This window comes from Ostrea edulis, chromosome 3, assembly GCF_947568905.1.
Source record: "Ostrea edulis chromosome 3, xbOstEdul1.1, whole genome shotgun sequence".
NCBI classification, from domain to species: Eukaryota; Metazoa; Mollusca; class Bivalvia; order Ostreida; family Ostreidae; genus Ostrea; species Ostrea edulis.
Genome location: NC_079166.1, coordinates 3,649,924 through 3,667,316, shown reverse-complemented (window position 1 = coordinate 3,667,316; position 17,393 = coordinate 3,649,924). Strand labels below are relative to the sequence as shown.

The 17,393-nt window shown below is 35.7% G+C and overlaps 2 protein-coding genes across 2 annotated transcripts in view; both read right to left on the bottom strand.

Annotated features, from left to right (window-relative positions):
* The window catches only part of LOC130053130 (uncharacterized), a 205,817-nt gene extending 191,204 nt beyond the window's left edge, over window positions 1-14,613 (bottom strand). The window contains exon 1 of the mRNA XM_056159772.1: window positions 12,656-14,613. The gene's annotated coding sequence lies outside the window, so the exon portion shown is untranslated. The remainder of the gene's footprint in view (window positions 1-12,655) is intronic.
* On the bottom strand, window positions 11,879-14,610 carry LOC125673559 (uncharacterized). The gene is made up of 2 exons (XM_056159777.1): window positions 13,968-14,610; window positions 11,879-12,341 (listed from the first exon to the last, which is right to left on the bottom strand). Exons 1-2 carry the CDS (start codon window positions 14,572-14,574, stop codon window positions 11,905-11,907), a joined length of 1,044 nt encoding a protein of 347 aa, XP_056015752.1. The 5' UTR covers window positions 14,575-14,610; the 3' UTR covers window positions 11,879-11,904.
* Window positions 14,614-17,393: the final 2,780 nt, after the last annotated feature.

Below are 17,393 nucleotides of genomic sequence, written 5' to 3'. Positions count from 1 at the left end.
ATCTATATTCGAATAGAATTTTTTTAAATTAATGTCATGGATGTTCACGGTTTTTTCTAATCGTACATCGCTGTCTCACTGTTCTTCATCTTCATATTGTATACAGTCAATATCTCTTTATTATTATATACAGTCAATATCTCTTTATTGTTGAATTAGAGCAATTGGTATATCGCTTGTCACATCGCATATGCTTTCACTCTGGAAATAGAAAGTTACGCGTTTTTAAATGACAGTCACATGATTGATTGAATTCACTTAATAGTGTGCAATTCCGTAATATTATCTGCGTGTTTCAGAAGCTTAAATGTCCTGTTTTTGCGCACACCGTCTTGTATAAATCACGTGACTCGAAGGAAATAGAATTAGGGTAAATAAGGTAGTCCAAAAGTTGGGATTTTCAACTAATTCTCTCTTAAACATTAGTTTTCATCGTCGCATATCCTACCATTGTACTGGTGTTCAAAATTAGCAAATAAAATAATTGTTCAATGCAGTAAAAGTTAGTACTTTAGTAAATTACAAATAAAATAAAAGCTTGTGAATGTTTAATCTATGTGAAACTTGAGAAACCCCTTCTGTATCAGATTTAAGAAATGTGCTCCTCACCGCCATAAATAAAACTCACCCGAAGCATGTCCTGCAACGAAGAGGAATAGAAATACTGCAGGTAAAATATTTTGTATCTTCATTTCGTGACGGGGCCAGACTTTGCTGTGTCCTTGTTCGACAAGAAATCCATTTATATAGACGTGGTAGACGCTCATTTGATTTTTGAATACAAACAGATGTAAACTGAATGTAAAGCCCAATGATTAAATCAATGAAATTAACAATAGATTCTGCTAAGGAGGCCATTACAAGATGCGACATATCCCATGATGTCATTATGCGAACAAAATTAAGAAACGCTGAAAACGAAATGAACCTGTGATATATGTTTAAAGTAATTACATTAAAATTACATTGTCACCATAATATCTACTAACCTATAATATCCTATTTCTGCCATGCGTTCATCTTAATGCTAACAACATGATATGATTAATATTCTTATTCAGATCATCACTGTTATTCCGATGACATGAAGAAGAGTATCCATCTCCTGAACAAAGAAAACGACGGTCTTAGTGATTCTCAAACATCCACACAGCGGTGCTACTGTCTATGCATTGTACACATTATAAATTGTTTACGGATCTCAAAATCTTGTTATGAATCAGTTTACAAGGACATGTGATGATTTCTATAGATCCATTTGAGAACTTATCTTTTCTCTTTGGAAATTATATTTAAGGAGTACGAGGTAGGGAACGATATCAAAGTTAATAACAACAATTTTTTTACCAAACTTGGAACGCGCTTCAAATGACGTCACAGCTGTAATTGTTGTTATTTGAGTAATATTAACTTGTAATCTGCTTAATACAGTTGATTACATGTAAATAAACCTTTATGCTCATGAATCCTACATATTTCATTGTATCTTATATCCTAAAAATATGTAGTATCATCATTGGTTCACATCGATCACTCTACTGCATACACCATCAGTGGAAGCCATTAGTTTTTATCTATACGGTTAATAGTCGGGCTATTTTCCTTGTCATTGTGGCTACTTACTGTAATAACTTAGCAAGACAACCGAAAACCTCGGTCGAAGAAACATATTCCATACTGTTACAACTGAGAAAGGACACAGGGAGTAAACCATTCTCTACCAAGAGTTCCGTGTACTCCTCGCACTACACCTCTGTCAACGGCTTTTTACAGAAATCTTGTGAAAGTTTCTAATATCCAACGTTTATGTTTTGGACTAAATATTTTGTCATATTATGAAATGTTTTTGGTGCAATTAAATTGATGCTTAATGCAAATTGTTTAAAATCGCCGTTTTCGGATCCTAAATTTGGAACTATTTCGTAATAAGTGTATGAATGTAGGACATTCACGTGGTGGAGATAACAATGTAAACATGGAATCAAAGGTAAGAAAGGCTTTAAAAATACAATACAACTTGTAAAATAAGAGAAAAGGAGTTAAATGGTAAATATGTACTTATTAAAGTGCCAGTGGGCTATGAAAAGAGATTGATGTATCACCTGTTGCCAGAACTTATAAAGGGAAAGAAAACCGAGAATGATTGTTGATATCATATGATTATATTGTCACGTGATTCCAAGCGTTGAAAGAGGTGAATGTGAAGTTTGTGTAACGCGCCCTCTGTTGAGGGAATGGGAGTAACAATGAACGAAAATGCGAAAGCAACGGAGTTTTCCACGTCACTTGTACATGACGTCATAGTTGTTTCAGACCACAATGCATCCTACATTCTCTATGCTAAAAATGTACTAGCAAAAAAGCAGTAGGTAGGATATATTCGTCTCATACGGAGTTTACTGACTACGTATTAACCATACCACGTCAACTACAAACCATGTAACTAATGGTATAAGCACTTAAAACTTAGATTACAAGTGCTGGAGTTGGATAAGACACATATTTGTTGCACAAATCGTTTGAACAAAGGGAATATTCCTATGTGTGGATTAATGTATTCCTATTGGTCAGCAAATATTTGAATGTCAGTTGTCGTCATACTTGGGAGATACAGAGTTCACAAATCTATGTTATGTAAACAAGGCTCATGCCATATTTTTTATTTACATATGTTAACTACACTAGTAAAAGTTCCGTTTAAAGCAGATTTTGTAATGTACAAGTTGATTATGAACATAATTGAATAGTTTCTAGTGGTTGGCACATTTCGTTTTGTTTTCAACATGCTAATTACATGCACTTTAAATTTCAATGCTATGATATCTACTTACGCCGATCGAGCGATTTATCCCATGCACTTTGAAATGTAGAAAACGTGACTGATATCATCAAGTAAGAACAAAAAGGTGGTCTTCTCTAGTATATCTTAGAATCGTCTTAATTTTCTCTGAGGATCATCTGCATAATGGCATGGGTCTTGCCAACATAAAACAGATTTGTTAAGTGTCATTTTTACTAGCTTTACGTTAATTCGCACCCCCCCCCCCCTTCTAGATCCACCGCTGACCGAGCTTTATATTGTCGCGAAAGTTACAGTCGTATGTTCAACTATGTAAACAAACATTAAGCAATGAAACAAGAAAAGAACATTTAGTTCTAAGATATAGTACAGTGTGTATAAGACAGGTTTGGGCTAATGAAACACGGAATATTTGAGGAAGCGGGATCGTAGAAAACCGTCCACTGGGGAATTGAAGATAATAAGTGTGATACTACAATACTTGCCAAATAAATATCATTTATCAATTTTGGGCTGGAATTGTGTTTCGTTCATGAGCATGCTTAAAGCACTCTTGAAAAGTTGTACAGTTATAAAACAAACAGAAAAATCGCATAGATGAAATAATCCATTACCATGGAACAAAGCCTGGTGAGTAGTAATTCTATGTTTAAAGTGAAATTTGTCTGACGTAGACCGTGTAAAGCTGCTCAATATACAGTCTTTGTTGCCATGACAATCAATTCAAATTTTATTCACAGAATAAGAAGTGCTATTTTTGTTTTTTGAAAAATATTTTTTCTACCAATTAGTACAATGTAAAACTTATATGGTACCAATTTTAATGCACCAGATGCGCATTTCGACAAATAATGTCTCTTCAGTGATGCTCAACCGAAATGTTTGAAATCCGAAATAACCATGAGTTTTGGAGCTAAATGTAGCCAAAAACAGCGTGCCAAAAAAGTGGAGCCAAATTCGTCCAAGGATAAGAGCTATGCATGAGGGAGAGAATCCTTAATTTTGAAATGAATTTTTAAATTTTATAACAGCAATTAAATATACATCCGTATGTTCAAGCTAGTAACGAAGTAGTTAGCTACTGGGCTGTAGAGACCCTCGGGGACTAACAATCCACCAGCAGAGGTCTCGACCCAGGGGTCATAATGTAAAACTTATATAATCTTATGGATGATACTTTTTTTTCAACATTCTCCCAGCTTTTTACCCCATAAGTTTGCCTCGTGTACGTTTTATAGCACTAGTATTCCCTTTTGTACAAAGATCCCGAAAATGTAAAACATCACAAAATTAAAACCTATCTGGTAAAAAAACGACGTGGGCAATTTTTCTTAATAAGTCCAATTTTAAAAGTTAATATTCTACTTAACATACTGATGCAAGGTGAAGATAACGAACAGTGATCAATCACATAACTCCATGGGGATGCTTACTCCTCCTAGGCACCTGATCCCACCTCTGGTGTGTCCAGGGGTCCGTGTTTGTCCAACTATCTATTTTGTATTGCTTGTAGGAGTTATGAGATTGATCACTGATCGTTATCTTCAGCTTGCATTCATTAGATAAAATGGCTCTAAATGAGGTGTGCATGTATTTTCCAAAAACAATTAAAATGTGAATTTATCTGCTTATTTGACTCATACTTCTATGTTCTGAAATGTTTCGATTTGAAATGAGATAGGTAGATACGTGTTATAAAGCGGAGGATATGTATAATAGGCACAATGTATGCATGGAATTAGAAATTACTTTATCATTCTGTAGCTCCTTTCATCTAATAATGATTGCATGCTTTGAATCTAACATTGTAGATCAGGGGTGGATCCAGAAATTGCAGTTGCATGTCTCCTTTGTAGTAATGTTTATTATTTTCTGTCATTTTTGATTGAGGGAAATCAATAAAATAATGCATTTTTTAAGGGTTGGGGGGATGTAAGTACTCCCAATAAAAGTAATTCAATAAATCAAAGCATTCTGTCATTTACTGCTCTGAGATGGAGGGAATTGTTGTTTCTTTTATCGTTTATATTTTTCTGAAGAAAAGACCACGATTTACCTTAAAATTAAGGGGGGTTGGGCCCTTCAATCCGCCACTGTATATGTATTTTGTCCAAACTAATTTTGATTTGCAGATCCGGAGGGAGTTGAAGAGTGTTCTATACTGCTGCACTTTCAATTTAAAACAAGGATATCTGTTACACAAAGTCCATATTCCAATAGATCCGATCTCACCTTCCCAAGATTGCGCAAAAAATCACAACATTTCATTGTAATTCATGTATAAAAATTTTAAATGATGAAATTTGTATGAAATTGTTTAATGTGCGAAAAATATACCATCTTGTTACACCCCCTCCTTCTTCAAAATATTTTTAGTTTCTCCAGAATATAAGCCGAAACTTTAGAATAGTTAAAAGCAATAGCAATCAAATAATTTACACATGCATCTAAATCAATATTTGCAGTCTGAAGGAGTACATATGTAGGTCTGCGTTATGTATTTCTTTACCTGAATATCTAGTAAACTCATTAATGATCTAATTAGATTGTGTTCAGCATCCGTTTGCTCATTCCAATTTCATTAGTATTTTTCACATTTTTTTTTTACATTTTTAATATAATGAATTACACTGATTCAGTTACAACTAGTGGCACAGGACTGTCTTAAATCATTACACAGACCTAGCTGTAGCAACATCGGATAACAGATTCTTGATTTATATTTTTCAAACAAAAAATAAGGCTGAAATGAAATCTGAACATTAAATTTTGTCTGGGATGTTTTTGCATATATATTGTTGTTTTGGTTTTTTTTTCAACAGTCTCGATTGACGTCAGGATTTCGCAAATTCTATGGTCGTTTTAACGATCCAGTTCGCCAATACAACATATCATTGGGTCATATACTGTCTGACATTTTTCTTACCGATTGTCAAGTCGTTCTTGGCACACTGATTTTGACTCCGATGACTCCGTTTACCTGATCAGGATATAGGGCTTATGGCGGGTGTGACCGGTCGACAGAGGATGCTTACTCCTCCTAGGCACCTGATCCCGTCCTTCTTGTGTTCAGCGGGCCGTGTTTGCCCAATTTTCTATTTTGTATTGCTTATATGAGTTAAGAGATTGTTCACTGTTCGTTATCTTCACCTTTCATTGACTACTTTTACTCTTTACCAGTTGTTATTTGTATTTTTAGGATCAATCTATCGAAACTTTTGTCTTGTGGTACTCTACTTGCCACTGAGTTGTTTTTAATGATATACAATGAGACTTCTCTGAAACGGCCAAACACTTCTCAAAAACCGGTCCTCCACGAACATTGCCCGATTTTTAAAATTCCCGGCAGAAATTTTAACTTCCCTACAAAGAAATTTTCACAAAACCGACCACCCCCGAAAACCAGACATCAACCACTTTTATCAAACAAACATGCAAAATTTTCCCTCGTAATGCCGGTCCCTTTTTAAGACCAGAAGGTTTTGGTCAGATCATGATCGGCTGACTGGCCAGGTGAGAAATTATTCATAGGTGTGGAAAAACACGACTGGCCTCTATGATTTCTATGGTTTACTTGCGATGTCGAGAGTACAGCTACACTTCCAAATTCTGAGCAATGTGTAACAAATATTGTTCACAGTGTCAACCGCCATGCTGTTGCACTTTGATATCGTATGAATATAAGCGAAAGTGAATTACGAACAAACCCATTACTGTTAATGATAATTACAAACAGATTAATTTTCTTGATTTCTATATTTGTATTTAGCTCCATAATTTCCACAGAAATGTAGAAGTTTCTGATTGAATTCTGCTTCATATGAATATAAAGACAGGACAGTTAAAGGAGCACAATTCGTGCCCATGGGAATTAAAACAGACCTGATCACCAAAGAACACAAAGATATAGTCAATGAGGAACTATAGAGCATATTTTTTTTTAAACTTCAGAATACTTTTGCGTGGAATCAGAATGGTGTTTAACAAATTAATTTTTTGGATGACTGATCACTAGATAGGAATATTTCCGTTTTCCAGTTTTGTTGAAGAATCAATTGTCTATGATGTCAAAAGTCTAGTCTTTAATTTAAGAAATTGTCATGTTTTAAGTTCACTAAAAGTTGATATATATTTTTTTTAGAATCCATATTTAATTTACACCACTTCTGCTATATGTAGTCGCACAGTAAGCTTGATGTTTCTCCTTCACAGCTGTTAATACTTTCGTAAGGAGAAAAGATGGGGACTTGGTAGAGCATTTACGGGATTCAGCTATGTATCTTTGTAAGGGTTTTTATGTAGTTTAGGAACCCAGTATATGTACGGTTAGTAACTCCCTCCGATCTTTATGATCGTTAAACTGATCTAGTTTGCCAAAACAACCTATCAATGGTCAAATGCTGTCTGACGTGTTTCATACCGATTGTTAGACCGTTCGTAGCACACTGATTTTGACTACGGATAACTCCGTTTACCTGTAAGATATAGTGTTCACGGCGGGTGTGACCGGTGGACAGTATATGCTTCATGAGATTGATCACTGTTTGTTATCTTCACCTTTCATTTAGACATTTTACAACTAATGAAATTGCTTTTGGGGGCTGATTTTTTGTTCATTGTCGTATTTCAATGTCCTTGGTATCATTTTTTCGCCTATCATTTTTGGTATACCTTAAGTATGTCATAAAATGCGTTTTACAACACGTATGTGTGATTTACTATTGAATAAGTTTTAAAGGTATAAATACTTATAAGAAGCTTATATGCAATTGATATGTTAAAGATTTGTTATACCTGATATGTGAATATCGATATGAATATCAAGTGTTAAGTAAAAGACAATATGTGGTAAGTGTATAGGCTTATGAGATACATGTTGAACCGTGTATTTTAGCAGGTATTAGCGAACATTGGAATAACATAACCTTACCCAGTACGCATGCTAAACATAGGAACAACATGCATAAAATATATCTTTAGCGTATGATGTGCGCACGAGTATGTAAAAGGCCCTCATTTCATCGTTTCTAGATGTACATTTAGCATACAGTGGAGATACACGTATGTTACGTTCATGTACAAAGTATGTTTCATCTATGCTTTTTTTTACCATGCGTAAACCTTTCGTCGCACAGTCTGTTTTTCTAGTTTTCATTTTGGTGAACGAAAAAAAAACTAATAACAAATTACTGATGAACTGTGTATTTTATTAATAACATTAATACCCTACATTCTTGAGGTGCTTTATCAATGTACTCATTCTTTAAGTTAGTTGGATACAGGTAAGTCCCAATACATGAGTATCTAAACACACTGTTCTCCGCTTTCAAGGAGCACTCATGTTTCTCATCGGAAAATTATGTTACTGTTGCCTTTGAAGTTGATGATTGACAGTCGATATAATTCACCAAATGGTCAGCGGCTGGACAGATGGTGTTATTTCCAATCCTCCCGTAGTTTGCAGATAAAATTTTGATGAATTCATCATTATACCAGCGTATATAGAGATGCTCATTTTCACAGACAATCACTTCGGAAGGACCATTACCTAAGTGACCATATCATAATCATAACGTAATATGCATAAGCAAATCGACGTATATCTAACTATCCTAATATATATATATATATATATATATATATATATATATCTTGGCCGTATCGGGTGTCATTCTTTACTGGATCTTTTGCATTTTTTAAATTTGACTTCAAATTATATTTCATACATTTCAGATCTATCGTCAAAATTAAGATCAGTATATCAATAAACTCGAAATAAAAGCACATCTCTGTCGTACTTGGATAATGTATTGAACATTAATGTGAACAGCAAACTAGCACCTCAAGTTTATGACAAACGAAATGATGTCAGTTTATCTATCATCCACTTCAAATATCTATGTAGCAATATTCCATTATCACCTACATAACGTGTTTACTTCGCTCAACTGATTCGTTACGGAAGAGATTGTTCTACGTAAAAGTTTTTAGATTGAAGCGGACTACTGAAAAATAAATTGGTATTGTAGGGATTTCATCAGTTTCCTTTCAAATCAACATTTCGCAAATTATATGATTGGTATAACCATTTAATTTATCAATACAACCTGTCATTGGGTCAAATGCTGTCCGACGTGTTTCAAAACAACTGTTAGGCCGCTCCATGCATACAAATGTTGAACAAGCTATAGGGCTCATGGCGGATGGGGCCAATCGACAAGAATACTTGCCCTCCCTAGGCACCTGATCTCACTACTGTATATCCATAACTCCGTGTTTATCCTACTTTTACTTTGTAATCTTTATAGGAGTTGTGTTATTGATCACTGTTGAAAATCTTCATCATTTGATGACTTAGGAATACGAATAAACCTAAGATAAAATAGCATTTTTAACAATGTGCCGTAATGAAAGGTGAAGATAACGAACAGTGATCAATCTCATAACTTAATCTCATAACTGCAAAAAATTGTAAAACTTCATTTAGTAGTAATCTTACTGGACGTAGTTTCTGTACCAAAACTTTTGATAATTTGACTTGTAAATCTTCTAACGTTGTCTACGCTATTGAGTGTATACGTATTAAGTCATCAATGATATATAAGCTACAATAAGAAATTACATGCATTTGATCCGAAACTCCACAGACGAGATTTCAATGTAGTTCTAAGATGCACAAGCCCCATACTCTGTAGAATAATCTGGTTTATGGTGTTATGTTTATGATAGAAGTTTTTAATCTACGACTGTTTTTTTAAATCCCTTTACGCTAGCGAGTTATGGAATTATCGGGGGAAGGATGGTGACGGGAAGGTGGGGGATAGGGGAGGGTACATCGGAGGTGGGGGGGTGGGGGGTAGACCTACGGATCATCTTTATAGGAAGGTAATAGGCCTGTCAATACAGGGAATTTAAACATCGTCCGTATGACAAATCACTCTGTCAGATCGAGTTATAATGCATGTATATAAGATTCTAAGAAGATCAAAATTATGTACAGAAAATATGAATTAATATCCCTAGTAGAAGTTCCGTCATCAATCATCATCACAATTTATAACTACACATTCGCTTAAACTATGAACATCTTTAGCATCAATCGTATAATTCTGTATAGAAATATTCGGGAAGTAAAATTCCAAACTTTACATGGTCTCGATCCTATCGTTGTACTGTGTCAACTTGCATGCAAATATTTAATTTTTCCACGTTTCAAAGTAGAGTGAGAAAATATTGTATCAACGTGTGGTTTATGTTATTCATGGGCGGATAATTTCAGCCAATGAAATAGTGTTTTGTATATTGTTCAATTGTGTTACCCATAGTAATAGGTAGGGTACCAGGAATTAACTTCCCAAATCATCATTATGTTGCACCCTAGATGTATAAATGACTGGCATGTTTCTCAAAAGCCAAAACAAAGCACTCGAATAATTTATGGTGGGTGGGACGGAAAGCCACCGAGCAACATCAACAACCCCTTAATTTATATTAACAATACCTGCTGCGACACGGATCCCATTTTCAATGTTATATCCGAAAGATCCCGTAATTCTCACTTCTAAATGCCGAGAGTTTGGCGAAGTAGCGATCCCTACTGATGTTAGATGCCATTTTTCATATGATGACATTCTAAACAAGAAAAGCTTCAAGGTCATCAGGGACTGGCTCGAATATTCCATTAAATATGTAGCAATAATAATTTTTAAGCTTGGACATTGTTAAGATTAACATTTAAGTGAGGTTATTATAATATTGATTTACTAAATATTTTTCGAACATTATCACCCTATAAATTATCTCATAACTCCTACAACCAATACAAAATAGATAGTTGGGAAAACACGGACCCCTGGACACGCCAGAGGTGATATCAGGTGCCTAGGAGGAGTAAGCATTACCTGTCGACCGGTCACACCTGCCCTGAACCCTATATCATGATCAGGTAAACGGAGTTATCCGTAGTCAAAATCAGTGTGTCAAGAACGGCCTAACAATCGGTATAAAACACGTCAGACAGCATTTGACCCAATGATAGGTTGTATTGACGAACTAGGTCGTTATAAGGACCATAGAATTTGCGAAATGCTGACGTCAATCGAAACTGTTGAAACCCATGTACCATCAACTTGTTTGTCAGTAGCTTGCCTCGATTTAAAAACTGACTATACGCAGATCAAGTTCTTACGATTCGAATCAGTTGAGAGATATAAACACCGTATGCAGGTGATAATGGAATATTGCTACATACATATGGGAAGTTGACGATAGAGAAGCTGAAATCATCCCGTTTGTCATAAGGTTTATTACTTACATGTAATTAATAATGATTTTGCTGACATGGGCAGCTGCAAAACGTTAAAACAAATAACTATTCTTCAATAATGTATAGCGAATTATCTTTAGTTGTTGAGACATTTAAAGAATACTATTGATGTTAGGGGTTGCTGTGACTGGTCTCAAAGAGATGCTTACTCCCACTAAGCACTTAATCCCACCTCTGGCATGTCCAGAATTCCGTGTTTGTCCAACTATTAACTTTGTATTCTTTTTATCAGGTCTGAAATTGATCACTGTTCGTTCTATTCAGCTCTTCCTTATTTAGATGTCTGATTCAAAACTTGTTATAGTCGAATAGTTCACGTCATCATTTGCAATTCTTTTTCTTTATTTTTGTGTACCAAAAGATATTGACGAAAACGTGTACAAGAATGTAGTAAAAGGTGTGCCCTACCGAACTCAAACGTGTTTTGCATTAATGAAATTTGAATGCGATTCGGCATATCTATCGACTCAAATATACGTTGATATCTTTGATAGTTTCTGAGAACACTGGAGAACATACTGACTCTCTAGAAATAACAGAACACTCGTTCGTAAATATTTGATTTGTAGCAGAAATGAAGTGTATTGTTTAAAAAGTTTAAAACCTTAAAATCTTTTGCTTTTCCTTTATCTGTGATTGTAAGTTTGACAAAGGAAACACCAAATCGTGTGTAATTATTGTCGAAGAACGTTCCGTCATATATTTCAACATGTACCTCACAATATCGTTCAAATCAGCAATCAGACATAAGATTTACATTTTGAATGATTTAATGATATTAGAATAGTTTCCATCCATTGAAAGACGATCGCCAGTCTGGATAACTGCGGAGATTACCACTGTGAGCTTGAGTTGGATGCGTGCGAACAAAAACCACGTCACCTTGGTTCACCTCCACCACCACGTTTCCTGTCGTAGTTCTTATATCTGTCGCACCCTCTGCTGTTGTAAGCATTGTGCCCACAGCATTAGAATTGACGACAACTTGGGAAAAGATATAACCCCCTGTGTTACAATAAAGATTCCAGGTAAAGACGTAGACGCCATGTTGTGGAGCAGTGAACGTTCCAGTGTGGGAATTGTAATGATTGCCGATGTTTGTCACAATGCTGTCAAATTTAATGGTGTGGTCTTTTGATAAATCAGTTTCATGAGTAGATACGTATGCTGAAAACGCAACACCACCGGGAAAAGGAGTCTGTGTAGCTTGAAGTCCTGAAAATAATGATAAACAAAATGTTTACATGTGTAGATTGATCCATGGGGGAAATCGGAAGTCTTCTATAGACCATCATGCATTGCGAGCATGATTACATTTCATAGATTTTAATGTGGTCCTCATTGTGTTCGAAATAACTAAATATATATAGGCCTATTATATAAATGTCTCTGAAATAATGTAGGTAAGAAATTCTCCAAACAATAGTATCTTATATTCAGAAGCTAAAATTTAAAACACAGATAGCTTATTTCAAATTATTAGTACTATCTAAACAGATAATTACGTTTGTTTCACAGAATGATTGGACGAGATATATCAATTTAAATGAGAGTTTGTGTTTTGTTTTTGTTTGTTTGTTTGCTTATATATTTGTAACAAGTATCGAATGGACGAGTTCATTGCTGATTAGCGAGGTTGTAGATTAAGATATACTCTTTAACACTCCCGAGTCCCTTTGAAATCGTAAATAAACAAGTTGCTATCCTTTAAAAATGACTACAAAACGTGGATCATAGGCATACATTTCTAACAGATGTTTTAAAAAACTGTTAAAACTGTTTTAAAAAATATATTTTCAAAATCTTCAAACTTGCAGATAATTCATTATTAGTCTCATAGCTCGCCAATGGTGGGTCTAAATGGATTGACTGGATATTTTCACGCACGCACACACACACACACACACACACACACACACACACATACACACACATCTGGGTGGTAAAAGTGAAACTTGGGTCGCACCATCGTAGAACCTTCAAGAATATTCTGGATCAATCACTGGCTAGAGCTGTAATATGATATCGTACCTTTCCTTAACATGTACTCATTGTATTGAACAATACCAATAATCATTCATAAACTTGTGCACGCAAGCTGATTTGTCCGACATCTGTACACTTATGATCCAGTTTGTAAATAAAGGTCGCATCATCAAGCCATAGGATCCTGATTCAGTTAAACGTACATTTGTGTATTTTCCCCCATAACACCCAGTTTCAACTCGCTTATATAGTTTCTGCGTGTGGACCTCAGGGTCCACGCAATGAATAACATGAGATATGCTAGGCACTATACGGACGAGTTCATTGCTGATTAGAGGGGTTGAAGATAAAAATATCACACACTTGAGTCTCTGCATATAGCAGTGGCACATATCTTACTCTGTATGTAGTAAACTAATGAATATATAAATTCATTGAATCAATGTTAATTGCGAAAATTCAACGAAAGTAATATATCATTAGTATTAGATTTTTCTAAAAAAAAAAAAAAAAAAAAAAAATCCCGGATTACTTTCAGATATACATTTTGCTCCCAAGAATACTTTGTGTGCTTTGATGCTACTTCAGCAAGATGATTATATTCCTATGACGTCCCATTAATACATGTAAGTTACCAACAATTGTATGTACGGTGACATTTGAAAAAGGAATAATTTGGTAACAGTCCTTCCTCGACGCACGTGACAACTATAATAGATTATATTTATTTGTCTATTTTTTTAATTGCATGTTTGCATATTTCCTTCTAATTTATAGTTACTCCTGCAAGATTTCCTTACAACCGACCATCTATTCATAGCATTCAAAAGGTACCATTGCTAACGAGATTCTCACCGGACAAGAGGCGTTTTTCCACCGCTACATTTGGTGCATCGTCCATTTGTGAATATTCCTGAACTGGCACCTGGTGTTTGATTAGGGACGTCAGAATCCTTCCTTTTGTTTGTGTCAAAGTATTGTCATTTAATGGAGAACTTTTAAAATTGTCTGATGGAGTGTGCTTTTCATCAACAATTTCAATCTTTTTCGTGAGTTTTTCTGCTTTTCCGTCAAGAAATGTCTCCCAATTTGAACTTTTCATTTCGGACACTCGACTATTCCCTTCCACAGCTGTTAGTCTGGTTTCTTGTTCCTGGTTTTTACGTTCTAATTCTGAGACTCTAGCTTTAAGGAGGTACATTTGTCTATTGGAGTCAGTTAGAGCTTCCTCAAGGCTCACTACTCTTCTTTCCAGATCTTGATTTTCTTTCTCGAGCTTGATATTTACCTCATCCTGTCCACTGTTTCCTAAACCGTTGTCAGCGACAGCCTGGTCGTCAAGTCGTAATTTAAGGCTATCAAATTGATTCTCAAGAATTTCAAGTCTTTCTTCACATGTTTTGCCTAACGCTATATCCAGAAAAGTAAAAATCAGAAAAACACGGAGCACTAGTAGAATCATGTCCAAGCTTTCCCTTATAACAGTATAGTGACACAATATGATAAGCACTTATTATGTTCGGTGCATTCAGATAACAATGAGATCATAACAGCTGATCTCAGTGTTACGTATTAAGTGATCTATAATATACAAGCTACAATAAGGAATTACCTGTACATGTATTCTGATCCCACCTCTGGTGTGTCCAGGGGTCCGTGTTTGCCCAACTATCTATTTTGTATTGCTTGTAGGAGTTATGAGATTGATCACTGTTCGTTATCTTCACCTTGCATGTAATCCTATGATGTAAAAATCACATATTGTATAGTCTGGTTTATGGTATTATGCTTATGGTAGTAATTTTACTGCAGTGCGTTTTCTTTTCAAAAATCCCCTGGTGATAGAGTTGTAGAAATATCGGGGGAGGGATGGTAAGGGGAGATTATAGACCTGTCGTTACATGTACATGTATTCTGACCAAAAACTCCACAGAGACGAGAGTGTAGTTCTAATATGTAGTAGCCACACACTGTATAGTATAGTCTGAAATGCGATGTTATGTAGATGACTGCAATTTTTAATCTACGTTTTTTTAAACTCCCTACAAGATTGTCAGTTATAGAAATATCGGGAGGTGGAGAGAGGGCACTGTAAACCTAGGGACTATCTTTGTAAAAAGGTCACAGGCCTCTCAATACAAGGAATTTAAACATCGTCCGAATGACAATTTACTGTGTTAGATCGAGTTATAATGCATGTACATAAGAACCTAACAAGATCAAAATCATGTACAGTGATCCCCCGTTATAACGCCAACATTTGTTCCAATGCAAATTTGGCATTATAACGAGGGTGGCATTATATCGGGGGGGGGGGGGGGGTGTACAGCTGTCATAAGAAATCAAACAAATTTTATCTACTACATCAATGTGCTATTAGATTTCGGTGTGTCCGCCATACTCAGATTTCAAAAACAATATTGCATATTTGATTATCGTTTACGTAACTTATTATCTGCTCCAAACTTTAATACCAGGAGGACTAACGGTGGATAACTGGTTAAGGCTGCTCACTGAAATTTTCCTGCCATTGATTGGCGATAATTAGCGGGGGTGATTATAACGGTAATGGACCAAATCGTACCTGTAAATAGGCTGGCGGATGGCGGTATGCGGGGGATGGCGTTATAAAGGGGTTTTACATAGCGAGGAAAATGGGACTTTGAACTTTTTGGGCGATATGCGGGGGTGGCATTATAACGGGGGGGGGGGGGGGGGGGCAATATAGCGGGGGATCACTGTATAGAGAATCTAAATTTATATCCCTAGTAGAAGTTCTATTCGAAACTTTATATGGTCTCGATCCTGCCATTGTACTGTGTCAACTTCCCTACAAATATTTTGATTTTCGCGTTTCAAAGTATAGTGTAAAAATATTGTATCAACAGGTTTTAGTCATGTGATGTATGTTATTCATGGGTAGATAAGTTCAGCCAATGAAATTAGTTTTTGTACAGTGTTCAATTGTGTGTCTCATGTGGTAAAGCCACCTTTCGAAATTGTTAACACAAGTTCTTGCTTTGTTATTAACGCCGAACAGGAAATGCACGCAGAATTGCATCACGGAAATTCCAACTTTTGTTCAATGGACAGAGACCTTCGACGAATTATTCGTAATGAAGTAGAAAATGTTTTAACAAATAACAAAGTCTTAAAGTACCATGATGACTGAAATGAAACGTTGATTTTTTGCACATGCACTCAACGGAAAGTTAGCTGAAAATCAGTTAAGTAAAATTGAAGGTGCTATCAGAGGCCCCACAAGTTCAGGAAACACATGGAAATGAATAGTTTAACCATAATAAGGTCATTATTAAGTTACAGGAGGCAGAAACTAGCTTAAACCTTGAACATAAGTAACGACAACATTGATACTTGTCGGTGGTAACTTCAATTTAGGCTTGCATTCCATGCACCCTGGGGGAGCTACAGTATTTGCTAATATCTAAGGTCGAGTTAGCGGCAGATACTGGAAAAGGCATCATCGTAAGAAAGGCGAAACTAGCAGATATGGTTATCTTGTGACCTTATTTGAAACTAGTTTAAATATCACTTGAAGTTGGTTGCTTGTATATTGTATAACGTACCGCTCCGCAATTTTTCACTCATATGGAAACGTCACTATTGCCAGTAAAAGGTTGTAAAAGTTACGTTTTCACTCAGCGCTTACGGCATTTGATCAGGGAAAGATATTTTTATTGTGCCACAACTGCTGTTACACGGGACCTGGGTTTTAGCAGTCTCATCCTAGGGACCGCCACATTTAGTCGCCTCTTACAACAAGTAAGAGGGCCTATATATTATTATCCCGGATTCACAAGGGACCTAACATTTAGGCATCTAATTACCATAGGGTATTTCATTTATTTAAAACTTCAAACAGACGGTTGGTTAGTTGTATATTTCAACGTCCCTCTCGAGAATTCTTCACTCATATGGAGACATCACCATTGCCGTTGAAGGACTTTAAGTTTAGGCCTATGTTCAACGTTTACAGCCTTTGAACAGGGAGGGATCTTTATCGTGCCGCACCTGCTGTGACACAGGGTTTTGGTATCCGAAGGATCGCACTATTTAGTCGCCTATTACGAAAACCAGGGGCTACAAAGGACATATTCCAATCAACCAGACGGGACCCCAATCTTAAAATTTTCTATTAACTACGGCTGCTGTCGGCAAAATAGAATCATTTTGTAGTTGGGTTTGGTGTTTTTTGTTGTTGTTTTTTTGTTTTGTTTTTTTGTTTTTTGTTTTTTTTTTATTTGTCATCAGATGTGAAAA